A 22,829-nucleotide genomic window follows, 5' to 3' on the forward strand; every position below is an offset into this window, starting at 1 on the left:
CCGGGGAGGCCGGGTGTGTGCGCCCCCCGGTTCTGAGGCTGTGCTGCCCCACAGGTGACGGGGCTGGTCCGCAAGTGGGCCTGGACGAAGGACGACGTGATCCTCCACGTCCTCCCGCTGCACCACGTCCACGGCGTGCTCAACAAGCTGCTCTGTCCGCTCTGGGTGGGCGCCACCTGCGTGATGCTGCCCGAGTTCAGCGCTCAGCGGGTGAGTCAGGGCCGGGCTCTCGGCGTCGCGGGCCCTGGGCCTCCCCGGGCTGGGTCCCTTCTCCGGGGTGCAGAGTCCCAGTGGCGAGTTTCCTGTTACTGCTGGAGCAGAGGATCCCCACCGGGGCTTCGCACAGCACAAGTGTGGACTCTCCGTTCTGGAAGGTCCGAGTCCAAGATGAGCCTCGCGGGCTACGGGCCAGGCGCCGCAGGCCTGATTCTTCTGGAGGCCGCGGGGCAGAATCTGCTCCTGCCTCCTCCAGCTGCCGCAGGCACCTGCGTGCCCTGCCTCGTGGCTGCGTCGCCCCAACCTCTGCTTCTGTACTCCCGTGACCGCCGCCTCTTCTGCGGCCAGATCTCCCTCTACATAAGGACCCTGGGACCGTGTCGGGCCCACCCAGTGTCCAGGGCAACCGAACCGTCTCCAGACCCTGGATTTCATGACCCCTGCGGGGCCCCCTGTGCCGCGCGAGGCGGCCCGTCCACGGGGGTGAGCGGCGCGCGTCTCGGGGCTGTTACCCAGCCGGCTGCTGGCTGTCGAGGTCCCAGGGGGATGGTCCAGCTGGGGGCCCCGTGTCAGTCTCCCCACCGCTCCCTCTTTTCAGCAGGTGGTTCTTCCCCAGCACTGCCGTTGGGTCAGCGGGGGAGGGAGGCCAAGTGGATGCGAGGTGGGGCAGAGAGGGCACTGCAGAGCAGAGTGCAGAAGGACGGGGGACACCTGGCCAGACGCTGCCCCTGCCGCCGGCACGTGGTGAGCTGCCGCGCGGCAGTCCCAGCCCAGCCTCCGCGTCCCACGTACTGGTGGGGACAGGTGCCCGGGGCAGGTGGAGGCAGGGCTCTGAGGTGGTGATGGGCTGGCTGCACGGAGAGGCTGCCGAAGTGACACATCCCCATGGGGCCGCCAGGAAGCACAGGGCTTGAATGAGACCCTACACTGTCACTGACTCACACTGTAACCTATACAGCATGGGAATGTGAAGTGGGAGAGCCCAGGAAGCACCGGGGCTGGGCTCTTGTGGGCGCTGGACTTCACATGGGGGCGGGGCTCTGGGTGGGGGCGGGGCTCCTGTGGGGGCGGGGCTCCTGTGCTGGCTGCTGTCCTGCAGGTCTGCAGCCCCAGGAGAGGAGTGGCTTGGAGACCTCTGCACACACAGCAGGGCCACCGAGTGAGGTCTCTGCAGAAGTGGCCAGGCTCGGCCCGCAGCACGGAGCTCGTTGTTTAGTCACTTTATTCCAGGGTGAATTTCCTCACGAGGGGTCTCTGAGGCCTGGGGTGTCTGGTCTGCAGAATCCATCGTTCACTGAAGTCGGCCTCCTCTGTCTCCACCAGAAAGAGGCAGCTCTAGATAGATCGTCTCCGGCCCGTCCTCACGTCACTCCTGGAGCCTTAATCCACATCGGTGATGGTGCCAGGTCAGAGTGAGAGAACGAGGTGCTACAGACAGGCCGGCCCCGGGCGAGCCCCGCACCTCCCTGACCTTCCGTCTCGTCCTCTATCGGAGGAGCGATGAGCCCGGCGCGGGGTGGGCACTGAGCCCAATCTCAGCAACGCAAAGCAGGGAGAAGCAGGGACCCTTTCTCCTCCTGTTTGTAAGGGTGCTGCGTGCAGACCAGCATCAGGGGAGCTGGGGAGCCTGTGTACTGACAGGTGATGCTGTTAGGTTTAGAGGAGAACGTAGCTTAAAACCCGGCGTGGGCGCTGTGGACAGACCAGCGAGCCGAACGGTAGAGGTGGCAGCCCAAGGGCCAGGGCAACCCGTTCAGAGCCTGCCCAGCCAGCCAGCCAGCCCCCTCCTCTGCCCACTACCACAGCTCCACCCCCATCCTGCTGTTTGTTTTTCAGCTGCAGGGTCTCAGGATTTAGACAGCGGGGTCTACAGAGGGCTATCTGCCTCTTAACACAAGTCCCAGTGACTCTCCAAAGGGGTCGGTCCGGCCCAGCACACATGGCTTCCTGAGGGGGCTCTGCCTGGACTGAGTGGGCAGCGGGGAGGGGGAGAAAGGGGGGCCCTGAGGCTATCGGGAGTGACTGCTAAGGGCAAGTGGGGACAGCCAGCTCATCCCCTAGTCCCCCCTAGTCCCCGGGGAGGTTTTGTGGCTGGGCTTGTGCAGCAGGAATGCAGGAGTGCCCTGGGGTCTCCAAAGAATGCAAATTGCCCTCCCCACGAATTCTTCATTCACTTGGAGGGCCTCCCCTCAGGGCACCACAAGGACAGGAGGAGGGTGAGGTGCCCCCACCCTGAGCTTAGATGAGGGACCCAGACAGGCTGAGCCGCAGTGGCTGACCAGCCGGCTACAGTCCCAGCTTCCCGATTTCCTCGTTCCTGATCCATGTGAGTGCCTGGTGGGTGAGGCAGGGGTGCAGGCAGGCTGCTGGCCTGCAGGTTGAGCAAGACCTTTCCTCCCCCAAAGCACAGACCCAGGGAGGTAAAGAAAGAGCGGGAAGTGTGGCTGCCTCGTCCAGGAGGGGAGCCCCAGCCCCTGCTGGCCTCTTCCACCTCCGCCTTCTCGTCCCCACCCTGCCTCCAGCACCCTGGGCCTGCAGGCTCGGTCCCTGTGCATCCTGGCCCCCGTCCTGGCCTCATCTGCGCTACTGACCAGTGCAGCACTTACCACCTCCAAGCCACGTAGACTCTGCTGTGGGTCCTCATTTCTCTCCCCCTAAAATGTCACCTCGGAGGGCATGGTTTTCCTTCTGTTTAGGGCCTGTCCCCAGGGCCTAGAGCAGGTGGCTCAGAGCTGTTGTAGATGAATGGACGGTTATCACTTACGGGCCCCAAGGGCCATGAGGGAACACTGACTCCTTGAACCCTCTCCACAGGCTCCCCCTTGGCTTTTGTCATCATGATCGTCTGGACTTGTGAACAGGCCTCTGGGGGGAGCGTCCCTGAAAGTCACTTAGGGGAGTGGTTATTTGTTTAATGAAAACTTTACCATATCAGCTCCTCGGGAATCAGAGCATAAGCAGATAAACATAACATTCCACTGAAAAACCCACCACAAGGTTCCCTTAAAGGGATATACTTCTCTGCATACTTTGGGTTTGTAGACGTGTATAAAGACCAGGACGGGGACTTCCCTGGTGCTGCAGTGGTTAAGAATCCACCTGCCAATGCAGGGGACCACGGGTTCGAGCCCTGATCCGGGAAGATCCCACGTGCCGCGGAGCAACTAAGCCCGTGAGCCACAGCTACTGAGCCTGCGCTCTAGAGCCCGTGAGCCACAACTACTGAGCCCACATGCTGCATCTACTGAATGCCATGTGCCTAGAGCCCGTGCTCCACAACAAGAGAAGCCACTGCAGTGAGAAGCCCACGCACCGCAACAAAGAGTAGCCCCCGCTCGCCGCAACTAGAGAAAGCCCGCGCGCAGCAACGAAGACCCAACGAGGCCAAAAATTAAATTAAAAAAAAAGAAGGACCAGGATGGCGAATGGGGCCTCCTGCACTCACAGCTCAGCTCACCTCAGCCATGCCCGTGGCCGCAGGTGGCGGGTTGCGTGGGCGGGCTTGTCAGTGTCCCTGAGCCGGGTTCCGTGAAATATCATCCTCGGGGTGTGGGCAGCTCCACCTGTCGGCCTTGGTGGTCACCCCGCCGAGAGGTCTTGCTGGTGTAAAGCTTGATGGGATTAGCTCTGTTCAACATGTACCTGTGTAGCTTAGGTACTGTGAAAACGAGAGCGGGGTTTGGACAAGGAAGCGCTCAACAGGGAAGCAAACCTCAGGGATTCCCAGCTGCTCCCAGGCCACCAGGTCCCGTTTATTTTCCTTGGCCTCCAGCTCGCTCCCGTCACTCCAGCGGCCCCTCGCTGTCCCTACTCAGCCTGCGCCTCTGACCCTGGGGTGCTGCCTCTCTCCTGCCCCTGCCCGGGGGCTGGAGACCAGAGGCTGCCGGGCAGCTTGCCGGGACAGTCAGCTCAGGCCTGCCCGATCCTAGGCGCTGACTGGGGTTTCTCAGAACCACGCAGCAGGGCTGAAGAGTCAAACACGTTTGCTGTGGTTGATAAAAGACGCAGCCCTGAGTTTCAGAGTTTTGTGAATCTACTTATACTGTTGACAAGAAAACCCTACCTTTAGCATTATTAAATATCGGGGCTTGTCTACGCTTGTTTTTGGGAAATGCGTGTAGGGACTTCTCTGGTGGTCCAGCGGCCAAGACCCCTCGCTCCCAGTGCTGGGGGCCTGGGTTCGATCCCTGGCCGGGAAACTAGATGATTCCCACGTGCCACAAGTAAAGATCACGCCTGGGGCCACGAACATCCCGCCTGCCGCAACTAAGACCCAGCGCAGCCAAATACGTAAATCGAGTGTTACCATTCATTGAAAACAAAAAACAAAGAAATGAGTGTAAAGAGGTGCGGGGCCCAGAAACCTGCACTGGTGTTGACACGGTCTCAGCTCCTGGCGGCTTTAAGTCCTTCTGTGAACAGTGGGCCGAGGGGCTGTCTGCGTCCCGCGAGGCTGACTGACAAGGTGGCGGGGACGCGGGGACGCAGGAAGACGGATGGCGGGCTGTCCGGCGTCAGCCCCGCAGAATGAAATCTGGTTGTTGATTAGGCTGCCTGGCCGAGATCGATTCCTTGTCGCAGATGACGTGCCCCGGCGGCTCCTCGGGATCGCGGTGGCTCTCGGAGAGGCACTGAGTGAGGGTGGGGCCCGGCCGGGGGGGCCTCTGCCAGGGCACTCTGTAGAGACCAGTGCCCTGCTCGGGACTCCGGTGCCCGTGTGAAGCCCGCTGCGCGGCGCACCTGTGGCCGCAGAGGCCGTTCACTCTGGGCTTCGAGGAATCTGCGTCCTATTGAAGTGGGTGGAGGTGTTTGCAGGCGGAGTTGGGCCAGCGTGTCTCAGGTGTGCCCCGCAGGCTGGGGCCACCAGGGCGGGCCGGGCACACAGGCCCAAGGAACGGGACCAACAGGCATCCGTTCTCCTGTCTCCAGCCTTTCGTTATGGGGTGCTCTCCGTCATTGCCACATTTTGGCCAGAGCACCTGGAAAGCAGAGTAAGAGCCCTCCCGTGGGCTGTGAGCACCGCCGGAAACGGGTGGCGGCCTAACCCCTGGCCGTGGCTGCAAGCTGAGGAGGCCTCCGTGGCAGCTGCGCTTCACCCTGTCCTGGCTTTTGCTGGGCAGGGCAGTCCTGCTGGGGCCCCGGCCCCAGGTTCCAGCCCCGGCTGCTCTGCAGGGTCACGTCGGCGAGCTGGTGCGCGAAGAGGCCCCGGCCCCTCGCTCTGCTGCATCCCGTGCGGGTTCCGGCGCGCGGGCCGGTGGCGGCCGCTCACATCCGCGCCGGGCTCCGCGGTCCGGCCGTCACAGGGGTGCTGTCACTGGTAAAACGCAGGCCCTAGAGAGGCTTTTGAGGGCGTCTCCCACCTTCAGCTTCTGACGTGTGGATGTGCTGAAGCAGTGGGGACGCGGCGCGGCGGGGCTGCCGCTGTTCCCTTTGCCGACGTGGCTGATTTCTCAGAATGGCCAGGCCTTCCTTCCCAGCCGCAGACGGTTCTCAGGAGGCAGCCCCTGGGGCACGTGTCGTCTGTGTGCCAGGGGTCAGGTGTCCCAGTTGATGACCTTGGGGCCAGCCCTCCTCCTTCATTCGGCTGAGTGTGAGCTCCTTCAGCCTCCGCTGGGAAGCCTGGGCGGGGGCCACGCGTGCGGCCGCTACAGGCCTGGCCGGGACCGTAGGTTCCCAGAGCGACGGCCACCTCCCGCAGCCTGTCCCCCTTCCTCTCGAGCCAGGGCCCTGCGCCTCCCCTTGGACGTGCTACGGTCTGTGCTGCCAGCGCTCGCGGTGACGGGCGAGCCTGGTGAGCAGGGTGAGGGCCGGGCTCCCGTCAGGGCGTGGTCGGGATTCGCCAGGCCCGGTAGTGGCAGGCTCTGCACACCGGGGGAAACACAGCCGCTAACCTGTAGATGCCGCCGCCGTGAGTGAGAAGGAACGGGGGCTCGAGGCTGCTCCTGGTCAGCCAGGTCGGGATGCCCGCGCTCCCGGGAGATGCCCGAGTGGTGGCAGCGAGGGCACCGCCCTCCACCTCGGGGAGCAGCGCGGACTTGGCGGACAGAGCTTCTTTAACAAGCCAGTGGGAAGTAGGATGCCCTGCAGGATTTGCAGCCAATCTGCATGTCAGAGCTTGGAAGGGACCTGAGGGATTCACAGTGGTGTGAGAAGATAGCGAGGAAGCCGCGGGGCCTGGTCAAGGCCACAGCCGCAGCTGGGCGGGAAGGCGCTCGCTCCCAGCGGCTGCACCACTGCTCGAGCACGTGGTTCTACTTCCTCAGTGTCTTCTCGGTCTTTTCCTCGTGGTTTTTGCTTATGAGATTAGGCTGTGTGTCCCGTGGACTTTCCCACAGGTCTGACCTTGTGCATTACATCCCTGTGGTGTCGTTTAACATGTCCCGCCCTCCCTCATCCTTCTCCAAAACTGGCTCTTAGGTCTAGAGGTGTGATGGGGCTCAGGGCTTTGTTTTGCTTTGGCAGGCAGGAGACGTCACAGGTCGTGTGTGTATCTGTCCAGCAGGGCACATAACAACGCCCAGCTGCACCTCTCTTTCTGATGTCAGCGTTGCTCATGCTTATAGCCCAGAGCCGTCAGCTCACCGGGGTTTGTAAGTGGGGAATGTTGCCACGCTTCCTTTATTTAACTGAGGCCTAAGTTACAGTGAAGGGTATGTAAATTGAGTATGCGTCTGTGTGACGGTCACCACGCAGATAAAGACAGAGCACGTTTATATGGCCCTCATTGCTCTCTTCTAGTCAGGGGCTGCACCATAGCTGAGTTTCACGTGTTCTTCATATACATGGACCCGATAGTATGTGTCCTTTCGTGCTTTTTAGTTAATCGTACTACTTTCAGATTTATTCTTGAGTTCCATCAGTTGCAATTTGTTCTTTTTGTGTTGCTGTGTTGCATTCCTTTGTATAAAAGTGGCACAAGTTATCCATTCTTCTGTTGAAGGAGGTTTCAAGTTTGGGGATATTTTGAACAAAGCTGCTATAAACATTTGCATAAAGATCTTTTTGTGGACATTTCTCTTGGATCTGTACCTGCTGGTGCTGGACACGCACTGGGCTGGATGTATATTTAATCATGGTTGAAACTGCCAAAGAGTTCTGCAGAGTGGGTGCGTGTTTTATACTCTCAGCAGCAATGTGTGAGAGTCCTAGTTACTCCAGACCGTTACCCCCACTTACTGTGGTCAGTCTTGTTAACTCTAGCCATCTCAGTGAGTGTGCTTTTGTTTCCTTGTTTTGAGTTTTAGTCTCCATGAAGTGAAACGCACAGATCTAAGTGTACCGTGTAGTACGTTTTGATGACTACACTTGTATAACCCACAGCCAGGCTGGGAAAGAAAACATTCCCCTTGTCTCATGACAACCCCCAGTCACCACCCCCACCCCCACCCCCACCCACCCCACCCGCAGGCAACCGCCTCTTCTGATCTTTGTTACTCTAAGTTAGCGGACCCGTTCTTGAAATGTGCATGTAATGGGATCAGCGGTTCCCTTCGCCCACTGGGCATCCTTGGAGGTTTATCTGCGCTGCGTGTGTCGGCGGCGAGGTCCTTCCAGCACCGAAAAGGACCCAGAGTTCTCACCCCTTCTCCTCTTGATGGGCGTCTGGCTTTTCCCAGCTTGGGCTTTTATGAATGAAGCTGCTGGGAACATTCTCGTATGTCTTTTTGCAGATGTACATTTTCATTTCTTCCGGGTAAATACCCAGGGCTAGAACTAGTGGGTCACAGGATCACGTATGTGAAATGTTTTAAGAAACTCCCAACCCTTTCCCAAGCGCTTATCCGTGCTATGCTCCTGTCTGCAGCGTGCCCCACCCTTTAGCAACTGGGTCGGGCTTTCTAGATGTCGGCCATCCTAGTGGGTGTGTAATGCTGCTACCTCCCTGGCCTTATAAGATTGGCATTTCTCTGATGAGTGATCGTCTTGGGCACTTTTCACGCGCTTACTGGGCATTCGGAGATTTTCTTTTTATGAAATGCCGTCTCAAGGCTTTGTCCATTTTTAAATTGGGTTGTCTTTTTATAACTAATCAGTAGGTGTTCTGTATATATTATGGATAAAAGGCCTTTGTCAGAAATACGTGTTGTGAATCTTTCCCGTCTCTGGTTTCTCATTTCACTTTTTTAATAGTCTTTTTTTTGCGGTACGCGGGCCTCTCACTGTCGTGGCCTCTCCCGTTGCGGAGCGCAGGCTCTGGACGCGCAGGCGCAGCGGCCATGGCTCACGGGTTCCCGGATGTGGGATCTTCCCGGACCGGGGCACGAACCCGCGCCCCCTGCATCGGCAGGCGGACTCCCAACCACTGCGCCACCGGGGAAGCCCTCTGGGAAGGTTTTTAATTAAGGATTCAGTTTCTTTAATAGATGTAGGACTTCGAATATTTTCTGTTTTGTTTCTTTTGTCAGTTTTGGTACTTTAAAAAAAATAATTGTCCATTTCAACAAAATTGTCAAGTTTATTGCCATAGGGTAGTTTATAATTTCTCTTCGTTATCCTTTTAATATCTTGAGGATCTGTAGTGATGTCTCCTTTAAATGTCTGATATTGGTAGTTTATGTTTTCGTTTTTTCTTGATCACTCTTGATTTAGAGGCCTATCAATTTTATTATCTTTTCTAAGAACCACCTGTGTTGATTTTTCTCTAATGCACCTGAGCTTTATATTCCTGTTCCTTCTGTTTTTTATTATTCTCTTCCTTCATCTTCATGATACACTGCTACTGGTGTTGCTTTAAACAGTCAGGGGTCCTTAAAATTTTTTTAAATGACCCACATATTTCCTTTTCTGGCGCTCTTCATTTCTTCCTTCAGATCTGTGTTTCCCTCTTGGATCGTTTCCCTTAATCCTGAAGAATTATTTTGGTAGTTCTTATAGTGCAGCTTTAAAAAAATTTTTATTTATTTTGGGCTGCATCGGGTCCTTGTTGCTGCGAGCGGGCTTTCTCTAGTTGTGGCGAGTGGGGGCTACTCTTCGTTGCGGTGCACGGGCTTCTCATTGCGGTGGCTTCTCTTGTTGAGCACGGGCTCTAGGCACGCCGCTCAGTAGTTGTGGCTCGTGGGCTCAGTAGCGGTGGCGCACGGGCTTAGTTGCTCTGCGGCATGTGGGATCTTTCCGGACGAGGGCTTGAACCTGTGTCCCCTGCATTGGCAGGTGGATTCTTAACCACTGCGTCACCAGGGAAGCCCTGTAGTGCAGCTTTGCTGAAGACAAATTCTTTCAGCTTTGTTTCACTGAAAATGTTTTCATTGCATTGTCCTTTTTTAAAAATAGCTCTATGGAGATGTAATTCACATACCATAAAATTCACCTATCGTGAATGATGTAGTGATTTTACATAAATTTATAGGATTTGTTCAACGATGATCTCAGTCCATATTCCCACACCGAGCCCCTGGCAACCCCTGTCTGTCCTCCCTCTCTACAGAGTTTCCTTTTCTGGGCTTTGCATATAAATGGAACCACAGGACATGTGGTCTTTGGGGTCTGGCTTCTTTCACCCTGTAGAACGTCTCTGAGTTCTGTCCATGTTGTAGCACGTGTGTTAGTGGTTGGTCACTTTGGTCCCTAGGTAGTGCTTCCTCATGTGGCCAGGCCACGTTTGGTTCACCCATTTATCATTTATTGGGCATTTGGGTCAGTTCCAGTTTTTGCTGTGGACATTTACATACAAATCCTGGTGTGGACACTTTTCATGTACCTTGTGTAGATAAGTAGGATTAGAATTGCTGGGGTGCACGATAAGTTTATTGTTGACATTTTAAGACACTGCCAAACTTTCCCACAGTGGCTGTTCTGTCCTCATTCTCCTCATGAGCAGTGCGCGAGGGCTCATTTCCCCACATCCGCACCAACACTTGTTTTATTGGTTTTTATTTTTTATTTTTATTATTATTATTATTATTTTTGCGGTTCGCAGGCCTCTCACCGCTGTGGCCTCTCCCGTTGCGGAGCACAGGCTCCGGACGAGCAGGCTCAGCGGCCATGGCTCACGGGCCCAGCTGCTCCGCGGCACGTGGGACCCTCCCGGACCGGGGCGCGAACCCGCATCCCCTGCATCGGCAGGCGGACTCTCAACCACTGCGCCACCAGGGAAGCCCCCTTTATTGGTTTTTAAAACCATTATTATGGTCATCGTAGTGGATATGATGTGGCAGCTCATTGTAGTTTAAATTTGCATTTCCCTAATCACTGAGGACGGTGAGTGTTTTTTCATAGTCTTATTTGCATCCATGTATCTTCTTTGGTGAACTATCTGTTGGGATGTTTTGCCCATTTTTAAATTGGGTTATTTGTCTTATTATTGAGTTTATATATTCTGGATACTAGTCCTTCATCACATAGATGGTTTGCAGATATTTTCTCCCATTTTGGCTTGTCCTTTCATTTTCTTGATGGTATCTTTTGAAGCACACATGCTTTAAATTTTGATGAAATCCATTTTCTGTTTCTTAATTTCATAGAGCATGTTTTTGCTGTCGTATGTAAAAAATCTTTGCCTAACCAAAGGTCGTAAAGATTTTCACCTATGTTTTTTCCTGAAAGTTTTATAGTTTTAGCTGATACGTTTAGGTCTCTGATCCACTTTGGATTAATTCTTAGGTATGGTGAGGTCAGGGTCGAAAATGCATCCTTTTGGATGTGGATATTCAGTTGTCCCAGTGCTGTTGGTTGAAAAGAGTATCCTATGGAAGTGACCTGGCTCCTCTGTCAAACCCAGTTGGCCATCGTCATATTGATTTCTTTCTGGGCATCGGCTCCATTCGTCTGTGTGTCTGATCTTACACCAGCTTCACACGGTGTTGAATGCTGGTGTTTTGGAGTAAGTTTGGGGTCAGGAAGTGTGCGTCCTCCACCTTCCTCCCTCCTCCTCACATCTGTTCGGACCCTTCCGAGTCCTCTGCCTTTCCCTGTAAACTGTAGGGCCAGCTTGTCAATTTCCGGAAAACAGAGCTTGGTGGGCTTTGGGGAGAGCTGCCATCTTAGCAACACCGAGTCTTCCCACGTGTGGACGTGGATGTGTCTCCACTGACCGAGCAGTTCTGTCTTTCCTGACAGGTCAGAGTGTGTCATCTTGTCCCACACGTGATGACACCCTTCTCTTTCTCCTCTTTCCTGTCTGTACTTCCGTTTACATCATTTCCATTGACTGCTGTCTTTGCTGCATCTAGTCTGTTCAGTGTATCCAGTGAATTCCAGGTTTCACATAATGTACTTTCCAGCTTATAATGGTTCTCTTGCAGTTCCACCTGTCTGATGAAATCCTTGATCATCCCCCATTTCATTCATCTTTTCAGAATTTCTTAACCTATTTATTAAATTCCTTGTATGATAATTCCACCATCCATATTGAGGGTCTGCTTCTATTGACTTTCTTCTTAGTTATGGGTCACATTTTTCTCTTTTCATACATGCTTATAATGGGGGCGGGGTTGTCTTTAAAAGAACGATGTAAGGGCTTCCCTGGTGGCGCAGTGGTTGAGAGTCTGCCTGCCGATGCAGGGGACACGGGTTCGTGCCCCGGTCCGGGAAGATCCCACGTGCCGCGGAGCGGCTGGGCCCGTGAGCCGTGGCCGCTGAGCCTGCGCGTCCGGAGCCTGTGCTCCGCGACGGGAGAGGCCACGACAGTGAGAGGCCCACGTACCAAAAAAAAAAAAAAAAACGATGTAATTTTCTCCCCAAAGAGGAGTGCATTTGCTGTGTCAAGCAGCTAAGGTGAGGAGCAAATTACAAGCATGCGGTCAGGGACCGGGGCGGGCTGGGGCTGGCTGCAGCGTTGTGGATGCCTTGCGGGGAAGGCTGTCTGTGCGGGGTGTGCTGAGCCCGCAGCACCCCGCCTCCCCGTCCCGCCCTGACCACGGGCTCAGGCGGTGGCTGCACGGGGAGAGCCCCTTCTCCTGAAGACGAGGGCTAACACACGAGCACGTTCTCAGCATGAGCTGAGAAACCCGAAGCATCTTCATATTAAAACGAGAAACATCTGTTACAGAGTGAGATTCAAAATTCACATGACTTCTTCGGAAAAAACAGCAGACGCCATCCGCTCCCCGCGTGTGCTCGCCGTCTGCCAGACGCTGTGCTGTGCTCAGGCCTGCCTGGCCCCCCGTGCAGCTTTGTCCCCTCGTCTGCGTGGCTGGAAAAGTCCGAGGAGCCACCTCTCCCCTGACAGCAGATCCGAGGCCCAGGGCCCACTCCTCCCCCTGATCCTCTTCCTCCTTACGGACCACCCCTGAGGCCAGACGCCAGTGTCCCCTGCACAGTGACCCCGTGGAAGCTCCAGGAGCTTGTGTCACCCTGTCAAAGTGAGACCCCCTTTGAGACGGGAGCCGCTTACAGGCCCTCTGATGCTTAAGAAAAGGGGGGTCCTCTGCCGAGAGCGCTCGTCTTGGCACCGAGGGGCCGTGCGTGTCTGCGCGTGCACGTCTTCTAATCTTCGTGCTTTGTGCTTCCCTGTTTCTTTTCAGGTTTGGGAAAAGTTCTTAAGCTCGGAAACTCCACGGATTAATGTATTTATGGCAGTGCCTACCATATACAGCAAGTTGATGGATTATTACGACAAACATTTTACCCACCCTCATGTCCAGGATTTCGTGCGTGCAGTTTGTGAAGAAAAAATCAGGTAAATGTACATAGTCCACCTTCCCATCCAGAAAGTCAAATATAACTTATTTTTAGTGAGTCAGTTCTGCTAAGTGAGTCAGTTCTACTTAGTTCTACTAAGTTTTAGGAAGCAGTATTTTTTTCTCTGCTTTAAAATGTGTATCTCCGTCTCTCTCTACGTATCTGAGCTCCTGATGCAGCTGCCTGTGTTCTGTATCCATTTCTCTGTTCTATCTCTGTGTCTCTCTGTCCCTCTGTCTCCGTCTGTCCACCTGTCTTCCGGCAGAGTCTGAAAGCCAAGGATGGGGAAGTCCCTTCTGACCCCGACCTGCTGGCTCTCAGCCCCGCCCCCTCCCCGACCCCATGCAGACGCCCTCCCTGACAGACGTGTGGCTGTCTGGCCCCTTTGGTGGCATGGGGTTTGCTCTGCGTGTTCCCACGGGCCTGCCACCCGCAGCTCCTCTCTGCTCGCGGCCAAGCGGTTCACGTGCAGAGCACACGGAAGTGAGCACTTTGGCAGGTCCTCACAGGCGTGATCACACGTGCGCCCAAGAGGTGTGACACCTGTGTCTGTGGCAGACACAGCCTTTAACAGGAGAGCACGTTGGCGCGGGACAGCCACGAGCTTCGTGGCCTCTGTGCATCTGATTCCTGGTCCTTACGAGGAGCTCAGGAAAGCCCCCCGTCTCCTGGAGAGGATTTCCAGTTACCCAAGACGAGCGTTTCATCTTGTTCTGCTCCCATTTAACCACTCTTTGCTCCTTTTCCGTAACGACGTTTTGGTGGAACTAGAGCCCCTTTCTGAGGGTGCCACTGCCAGCACCTTCCTGGACCGGCCTCCCACGAGGCGCCATGGTGGGGCTGGGGTCCAAAGCCCAACCACCGGGACAAGAGTGGGATTGGTAGCGCGGTGAACCCAGATCTCAGGAGCCAGGGGCAAGAATGAGATCCGAGAGGGGAGATCAGGGTGACCGGGTGACAGGCCCTCAGACCTCAGCAGCCGGGCTCCTGATGGGGAGGGTCCTCGTGCCTGCACCTCCGTGGGGGGGGCACGGGGTGGTCGTTGCTCCAGCCCCCACCGGAAGCAGCAGCACCCTCCTTCCTGCACACAGTGCTTTCGGGACGTGGTGCGTGCCGAGGCCCTCAGGTATCCCATCACTGTCATTGTCACGGGAGCTCCCAGCGCCAGGCAGTATTCGCGGAGGAGCCCCCACGCGCCCCTCACTGGAGGCTGCCTGCTTCCGCCTCCCCCTCCTCCTCAGACCCGGTGCTGTTTTGTCCCTAAACCAGATAAGCCGTCATCACCTTACTCTTATCACTGCTCTTTTTGGGGGCTGTTTGTGGACAGCGCGTTGAGTGCAGAGCATGCCACCAGGGACCCTCAAATCACTTCTCCTTTTACTGTGATTACCCCTTCCTTGTGAAGGTCTGTTTACATTCTAAAACATACCCAAGATTCTTTCCAAAGCACAGAGTGAAATTTCAGCCCGAACTGCAGTTTTAGCCGTGCGTTACCGGGTGACGGTGCCTGGGGCGCTGGGCACGTGTGGCCTTCACCGGGCTGAAAAAGCCACGTGCTCCCGAGGGCTCAGGAGCCTGTGCTTGTGCCGGGCAGGTTGATGGTCTCGGGCTCGGCCGCACTGCCCCTGCCTGTGCTGGAGAAGTGGAAAGGCATCACCGGCCACACCCTGCTGGAGAGGTACGGGATGACGGAGATTGGCATGGCCCTGTCCAACCCGCTGGCCGCAGCCCGCCTGCCAGGTACGCGTGGCGCCCGCCCGCTGGGTCCTCTCTCTGCTCTAGGTCCTCGGGTGGGCCAGTCTGTGGAGGACGCTCCCCTGCTGGGCCACGGCCACGTTCTCAGGGTGGCAGTGGCCTTCCCAGATGACCCAGACGCCGTGTGCTTGGCAGGGCGCCCCCCTCCCCCCCTCCCGGGCTGGGGGCTACTTCCGTCCAGACCAGGTCGCCCGCGGCCCAGAGTCTCCCATGCAGGTGCCCTCAGCCACACAGGCCGGTGGCAGCGGGAAAGGCGGCAGGTGTCGGGGGCAAGGGAGGAGGGACACCCCGCCTGTGCTTGGGGCCCTGCACGCGTCTGGACGGCCTGCTGCTCTAGACGGGGTCCTGCCCTTTGGTCTTGCTGTCCCCCTTCTCTAGGCCATTTCACATAAACAGCCTTCACAGCCCGGGTCCCTGACAGGGAACCTGCAGGTGGAGTCAGAGGCCTGAGACGTGAGCCTGTTCTGTGCTGGGCCCTTTCCCAGCCCTCCCGGTCAGTCCCCTCCAAGTTGTCCGAAACGCAGTAGGCGTCTGGAAATAAACGTTAAGTCATCGTGTGCCTGTACTTGCCTCTGTGCATCCACTTGTCTTGCACGACAGTAAAAGGCACGCTTCTGGTGGGCAGGTCTGTGAGTTTTCGGTGTGTCTGCCGTCATACTCAGGTCGACGAAGTTGACTCACCTCCAGAGCTTCCCCCTGTCGTGCTCAGCGCCTCCTGTCCCAGGCCGGTGAGCACGCCCCTGGTTCCTCTCCCTGTAGCCGTGCATTTCCTGGAACGACACAGAGGCACAGCCTCCAGGACCTGCCTTTGGGTTTGGCTTCTCTCACTTGGCAGGACAAGTGCGAGACGCATCCTGTGCCAAGCAGCATATTCGGTGTTAACCTGTCCGCCACCGAAGGATGCTGCGTTGTGTCTGGTCTTGGATAGTTTCCAGTCACGCCATTGTGAAGGTCTGTGTGCAGGCTTTTGTGTGAATGCGTCTTTACATTTCGTGGGCAGACGCCTCAGAGTACAACTGCTGGGTCAGAAGGGGGTGTGAGCTTGACTTTCTAAGAAGCTGCAAACTGTCCACACAACAGCCCCGATACTGGGCTGATCTTACCCCTCTGATGGCCTTGGAGAAGTCACACAGACGGAGCAGGTGTTCACACTGTCGGACCAGGACACCCTCTGTCGGGCGGGGGCAAAGGCCCCGGGACAGAGGGACCTGCGCCCGGGCCCTAAACCCGAGGCTTCTGGGCAGAAATTCTCGAATCTTAATTGGCTGCAGCTCTTCAGGCTCAGGGTTCTGCCGTGGCTGAGCGTGGCCTCTTCTCGTCACCGGAACCAAGCGCCCGGGGTCTATTCTCGCCCGTGAAGCAGGCGGCTCACAGTGGGTGCACAGCCGCCTCTTTGGTTTAGAAACGATGAAGGAAATAGCCGTCAACCTTGAATCCAGGAGTGAGTCCCTGAGCGCCGCTTCCGGAGCAATCAGGCTGTGTCCTCTGTGCCTCTGACTCCTGAGCCGGGCTCCTTCCAGCCGGGACTCTAGGCTGGTCCGGGGACACATCCTGCCAGCCTGGCCTATCACAGGTTCCCTGGTGGCCCGGAGGGGCGCGTGGCCTGAAGGAGACTGCCCGGCTGAGGCCCCGGGTGCTAACCTGAACTGCTGGGCCTGCCATGCGCTCATAGGAGGTTGCTATCAGATGCAGGGCTTGCCGGACAGGCGCTCCAGGACCCAGTGAGGCACACTCACCCGCCCCAGAGGCCGGAGCCACAGGACAATTAAAGTCACCTGGCCACAGCTAACACCTGTTCTGAATAGAGGTGGAAAGGATAGCCTGCCCTTCTGAATGCAGCCAGCCTTTTGCCCAGTGGACATCGGGAGAACACTGTCTCTGCGGGTGTGGGAGGGGCCGCGTCCACGCGATCTGGGCGGGGCAGCATCACGCGGTGTGGGAGGGGCTGCGTCCACGTAGTCTGGGAGGGGCTGCGTTATGCGGTGTGTGCAGGGCCGCGTCACGCAGTGTGGGAGGGGCTACGTCCACGCAGGCTGGGAGGGGCTGTGTTACGTGTTGTGGGCGTGGCAACGTGCACGCGGTGTGGGAGAGGCTGCGTCACGCGGTCTGGGCAGGGCAGCGTGCACGTGGCGTGGGAGTGGCCGCGTCCACGTGGGGTGGGAGGGGCCGCATAACGCAGTGTGGGAGGGGCTGCCTCCACGTATTCTGGGAGGGGCTGCGTTACGTGGTGTGGGCGGGGCCGCGTCACGCAGCGTGGGTGGGGCTGTTACGTATTGTGGGCGTGGCAACGTGCACGCGGTGTGGGAGGGGCTGCGTCCACGCAGTCTGGGAGGGGCTGCGTCCACGTGGCGTGGGAGGGGCCGCGTCACGCGGCGGGGGCGTGGCCGTGTGCACGTAGTGTGGGAGGGGCCGCGTCACGTAGTGTGGGAGGGGCTGTTACGTGTTGTGGGCGTGGCAACGTGCGTGCGGTGTGGGAGGGGCCTGTCATGCAGTGTGGGAGGGGCTGCGTCCACGCAGTCTGGGAGGGGCTGCGTTACGTGGTGTGGGCGGGGCCGCGTCAGGCGGCGGGGGCGGGGCCGTGTGCACGTAGTGTGGGAGGGGCCGCGTCACTCAGCGTGGGCGGGGCCGTGTGCACGTAGTGTGGGAGGAGCCGCGTCACTCAGCGTGGGCGGGGCCGCGTCACGCAGTGTGGGAGGGGCCGCGTCACGCAGCGTGGGCGGGGCCGCGTCACGCAGCGTGGGGGTGGCCGCGTCCACGTGGGGTGGGAGGGGCCGCATAACGCAGTGTGGGAGGGGCTGCGTCCACGTAGTCTGGGAGGGGCTGCGTTACGTGGTGTGGGCGGGGCCGCGTCACGCGGCGGGGGTGGGGCTGTTACGTGTTGTGGGCGTGGCAACGAGCACGTGGTGTGGGAGGGCCCGCGTCACGCGGTGTGGGTGGGCCGCGTCACGTGATGGGGGCGGGGCCGTGTGCACGTAGTGTGGGAGGGGCCGCGTCACTCAGCGTGGGCGGGGCCGCGTCACGCAGTGTGGGCGGGGCCGCGTCACGCAGCGTGGGCGGGGCCGCGTCCACGTGGAGTGGGAGGGGCCGCATAACGCAGTGTGGGAGGGGCTGCGTCCACGTAGTCTGGGAGGGGCTGCGTTACGGGGTGTGGGCGGGGCCGCGTCACGCGGCGGGGGCGGGGCCGCGTCACGCAGCGTGGGTGGGGCTGTTACGTGTTGTGGGCGTGGCAACGAGCACGTGGTGTGGGAGGGCCCGCGTCACGCGGTGTGGGTGGGCCGCGTCACGTGATGGGGGCGGGGCCGCGTGCACGTGGTGTGGGAGGGGCCGCGTCAGGTAGCGTGGGCGGGGCCGCGTCACGCAGCGTGGGCGGGGCCGCGTCACGCAGTGTGGGAAGGGCTGTTACGTGATGTGGGCGTGGCAACGTTCACATGGTGTGGGCGGGACCGCGTCACGCGGTGTGGGAGGGTCTGGGCCCACGCAGTCTGGGAGGGGCTGTGTTACGTGTTGTGGGTGTGGCAACATGCACGTGGTGTGGGAGGGGCCGCGTCACGCAGTGTTGGGGGGCTGCGTCCACGCAGTCTGGGGGGGGGCTGTGTTACGTGTTGTGGGCGTGGCAACGTGCACGTGTGTGGGAGGGGCTGCGTCACGCGTTGTGGGAGGTTCTGCGTCCAGGCAGCCTGGGACGGGCTGCGTTACGTGGTGTGGGCGGGGCCGCGGCGGGGGCGGGGCCGTGTGCACGTAGTGTGGGAGGGGCCGCGTCACGCAGCGTGGGAGGGGCCGCGTCACGCAGCGTGGGCGGGGCCGCGTCACGCAGCGTGGGAGTGGCCGCGTCCACGTGGGGTGGGAGGGGCCGCATAACGCAGTGTGGGAGGGGCTGCGTCCACGGAGTCTGGGAGGGGCTGCGTTACGTGGTGTGGGCGGGGCCGCGTCACGCGGTGTGGGAGGGGCTGCGTCACGCAGCGTGGGCGGGGCCGCGTCACGCAGTGTGGGAGGGGCTGTTACGTGTTGTGGGCGTGGCAACGTGCACGTGGTGTGGGCGGGGCCGCATCACGCAGTGTGGGAGGGGCTGCGTCCACGTAGTCTGGGAGGGGCTGCGTTACGTGTTGTGGGCGTGGCCACATCACGCGTTCTGGGAGGGGCCTCGTCCATGCAGCGTGGGATGCGTCGCGTCATGCGTTGGGGGCGGGGCAGCGTGCACGTGGCGTGCGAGGTGCAGCGTCACCCGGGGTCGGAGGGGCTGCATCACGTAGTCTGGGAGGAGCTGCGTTACGTGATGGGGGGGGGGGGGGACAACGTGCACGTGGTATGGGAGGGTCCGCATCACGCCGTGTGGGCGGGCAGCGTGCACGTGATGTGGGAGGAGCAGAGTCACGTGGCGTGGGCGGGGCCGCGTCACGCGGTGTGGGACGGGCTGGGTCATGCGGTGTGGGAGGGGCTGCGTTTCCCGGTGTTGGCGTGGCAGCATGCACGTGGTGTGGGAAGGGCCGCGTCACGCGGTGTGGGCGGGATCCCATCTAGGTGGGTGTAGGAGGCTGGCCTTGCCTCGTTGTCCCTGCTCTGTTCCGCCCACTTGGGTAGGGGCGGGGGGGGGGCGGTTCTGGGGTCTGAGCAGCTCTCCTGCCCTAACACAGGAACACAGAAGTCTCTGCCGTTTGTAGACCTCACTTTAACAAATCATAGGTTTGGGATCTTCCCGGACTAGGGCTGGAACCTGTGTCCCCTGCATTGGCAGGCAGATTCTTAACCACTGCGCCACCAGGGAAGCCCTGTCAGTGTTTTCTTTATAGACATTCTTAGCAGTTCAGGTCTCATTGAATAGGGTGGACCGTCCTGACTTCCTTAGGATGGGAGAGGGGTTGGAGGTTGAATCAAGCACCAGTGGCCAAAGATTTAATCAATTGTACCTGTATAACAGAACTTTCATAAAAACCCAGAACAAGGCTGGTGAACACAGGTTGGTGTTGGAGTGTGATGTGCCTGGAGAGTGTGCAAGTTTAGAGACTCCCACCCACCCACATATTTGCTAGAGGCGTCTCTTCCATCTGGCTGTTCCCACCTTGTATCCTTTGTAATGAATTGGTATTCTAGGAAATGACCTGTTTTCTTGGGTTCTGAGAGCCGCTCTAGCAAACCGTTTAATCCCACGAGGGGCCCAGGGAACCCCCAGTTTGCAGCCAAGTTGTACAGAAGTTGTGGGTAAGTGGGGACATGCCCCTGTGACTGTCAGTCCCGTGGGACTGAGGGCAGCCACTCACCGCCCTGGAGGCCACAGCAGATCCCGTAGCGTTCCCTTCTCCACAGCATCTCCCCACATCTCCCTGTGTTCCCAGCGCCTGGATGGAGCCTCTGCTTCCTCCTTTCTGCAAGTGTTACTGAACTGAGCCAATTTACTGACACTGGGTTGTGGTGAAGGAACGTGCAGGATCCAAGCAAGGAGAACAAGCGGCTGGTGCTCAAAGGACCCAGACTCCTTATGGCTTTCAGGGAAGGGCTATTAAAGGCGACATTTGCGGGGAGGGCTGCAGGATGTGTGACATTCTTCTGATTGGTTGGTGGTGAGGTAACAGGATGGTGTCCCAGGACTCTCAGTCATCAGCCTTCTGGTTCCAACTAGTCTGGGGGTCTCAGCATGTAGTCCCCGTCCTCCACCTGCGTGGGGGCCTTAGTTCACGCAGAACAACTCCAAAATGTGCGTCAGATTCGCGTGTACGCCTCTTGAGGAGGAGGTGCGACTCTGTCTTATTACCGATTTATTGTTCGAGCTCTGAGGTAACTGCTTCTTCTTTGTTTCTGTGTTCCTCTATTTCTCTAATTAGTAACTGCTTCGGTCTGCTCTCTGGAACTCAGGGAAGGTTTAGGAGCCTAAAGTGTCTTTTACAAACGCGAAACGAGGGACATGGAGGGGCTTTCATACTCCAAGGATCCCCAGGGCTCGCACTTCAGGAGGCGTCGCTGTCTGGAGGGCTTAGGCCTGAGCAGGCGTCACACCACTGCGGGGACGAGAGCTCAGAAGAAAAGGGAAGAAGAGCAGATTTCACTCCTGAGCGAGGTGGTCGCTCGTGCTTAAGATTCTGTACTTAGTTTAATGAAGTGCCTGCTGATGGACTCATCACACTCTGCCTGACGGCTCAAGGTGTGTTCAGGGCACTCTTTACTTCTGGCACATGCTAAAGAAATCATCCTGACCAGTCTCACAAAGTGATAAATCAATTCGCAGTACACCTCCTTCACACAGCAAGAAACTCTCTCACTGCTTGGGAACCCAGGAAGGAGGACCGTCAGCCCGTGGGCCCGACTGATGTCCTCTTACACGTGGCCTTTCTCTCCTGCACTTTATCAACCCATTTCTTCTCTTAAACCTTTTGTTCTGTGGCTTTTACACACACACTGAGGGCTAAAACCTAGGTCAGCCTGCTGACATTTGGCCATAAACTATGAGCAATTGGGAGTGATCTGAAGACCTTGGAAAAAAATCTCCAAGATGCCCGGGCCTGCTCTGTAACCAAGCAGTCAGAGCTGTGGCCCCGCCGGTCCTTATCAGACCACGAGGTCCAAGGAGGAGCAATGCAGACGACAGGGCTGAGACAAACTCTTCACTGGAGACAGATCCAGAGGGAAGCTACGACGCTGAGGCCCGCTGGGAAACACATCCCGCGTGTCGGGACTGTGGCCGCCTTGGCCCCGGGTCCTGCAGAGCCTGCAGGAGGGCAGGGCTTGGACCCAGCTCATGTTCCCAGCCTAGGTCTTGTCTCTGGTCCTCGTGTCTCGTCTGCAGCTGAGGTGGAACAGCCCTTTTTCCAGGCTGTCTCCGGTCTTGAGCATCCTGGCACTGGTGCAGCCCCTGGCCCCAAGTAGCTGACCAGCAGGAAGAGAGAAGGATACATTCCTGGCTGTTCCTTTCATACACAAACATCCAGGGGGCAAGTCCACAGAGAATGGGTTAGTGGTTGCTGGGGTGGTGGAAAGATGTGACAGCTCACGGGGACAGGTTTCCTTCTGGGCTGATGGAAAGTTCTGGAACTAGATGCAGGTGATAATGGAACAATGTTGTGAATGTGCTGAATACCCCTGAATCCTAGGCTGTATGTTGAATAGCTGCATCATATATGGATTTCACTGTAGTTTTTAAACCTTTGGAAGCAAAAGAGAAGGGGGGGAGGACGGAGGAGGGAGAGGCGACGGTGGTGGCCCCCAGGACCTCAGACAGAAGACAAGCTGAGGAGGACAGGGCGGCACCATCTAGCAAACTGGGCCCTGTGTCACAGACTTTTCCAAGCGTGTGGATCCCAGAGTACTAAGCAGCTCGTGGAGTTTGCCAAGTGGGCTTCCTGGGACTTTTTCTCCTGTGACAAGTCCTCATGGATAACAGTTAAAATAAAGGGCCTGAGACCTTGAAGTGAAGCCTCGGACACTTGGCATTTGGCCCTAGAATCTCTGCCCCACCTCAGCTATTCATTACAGTGCCCGCGGGGACTCCACTGCGGCCACCACCTGCCCTAACCTTTGCAGGTTCAAAAGCTGATTATAACCACTCAGGGGTGAGGGCACTGAGCCACCACAGGCAGCTAACAAGTGAGCCAGGATGTTGGCTACATCACCCCTGCCATGAGGACCCGCTCACCGTCTGGCATCTGTCCCACTCCAGTCCCTCACGAGTGACAGACTGCGGTCATCCGTGCCCTGACCGCCCCGCCAGGTGCTCCAGTGAGATAGAGGTGCCCCTGCATCTTGCCCCGGGTGCTGGGCGGCCCTCCCGAAGTGACCTGAAGGCCCTGTAGGGCATTCGGAGCCCTGGCTGCTGCTCTGCGTGCCCTAAGGCTGTGCTCTTGCCCCTGGGGCTTCGACCCTCTGTGTGCACGTGACAACGGGGCAGGATCCGCGTGCGCGCATGATGTCCGTGCGGGATTCCCGTGCGTGTGCACGCGACATCCACGCGGGATTTCCCCCACCTCCGTGCGTGCACGTGGCGTCAGGCAGATCCCAGCACCTCAGTGGGCAGCTCTCTCCTTCAGAATCCTGCTGACCGCCTCTTTCCCTCGCGCCTCCCTGCCCCTTGCAGGCTCCGTGGGGACCCCGCTGCCTGGCGTCGAGGTGCGCATCGTGTCAAAAAACCTGCAGAAGGACGGCCACCCCTACGTTGTCCACGCGGAGGGAAATGAGGAGGACACCAAGGTGAGCCCCTGTGTTCTCTCCGGCGGCACGTGGGCATCACATGGCCACGACCACCCAGCGGGCCGATG

At 58.1% G+C, this 22,829-nt stretch overlaps 1 protein-coding gene across 3 annotated transcripts in view; it reads left to right on the forward strand.

Annotated features, from left to right (window-relative positions):
- ACSF3 (acyl-CoA synthetase family member 3) overlaps positions 1 to 22,829 on the forward strand; it is a 59,692-nt gene that overhangs the window by 7,969 nt on the left and 28,894 nt on the right. For all 3 annotated transcript variants that reach the window (XM_067019517.1, XM_067019516.1, XM_059045918.2), the window contains exons 3-6: positions 55 to 210; positions 12,678 to 12,832; positions 14,429 to 14,574; positions 22,649 to 22,761. In XM_067019517.1, the coding sequence (XP_066875618.1) occupies positions 55 to 210; positions 12,678 to 12,832; positions 14,429 to 14,574; positions 22,649 to 22,761 (570 nt within the window). The remainder of the gene's footprint in view (positions 1 to 54; positions 211 to 12,677; positions 12,833 to 14,428; positions 14,575 to 22,648; positions 22,762 to 22,829) is intronic.

This window comes from Kogia breviceps, chromosome 18 (genome assembly GCF_026419965.1).
Source record: "Kogia breviceps isolate mKogBre1 chromosome 18, mKogBre1 haplotype 1, whole genome shotgun sequence".
In the NCBI taxonomy this organism is placed as follows: domain Eukaryota; kingdom Metazoa; phylum Chordata; class Mammalia; order Artiodactyla; family Physeteridae; genus Kogia; species Kogia breviceps.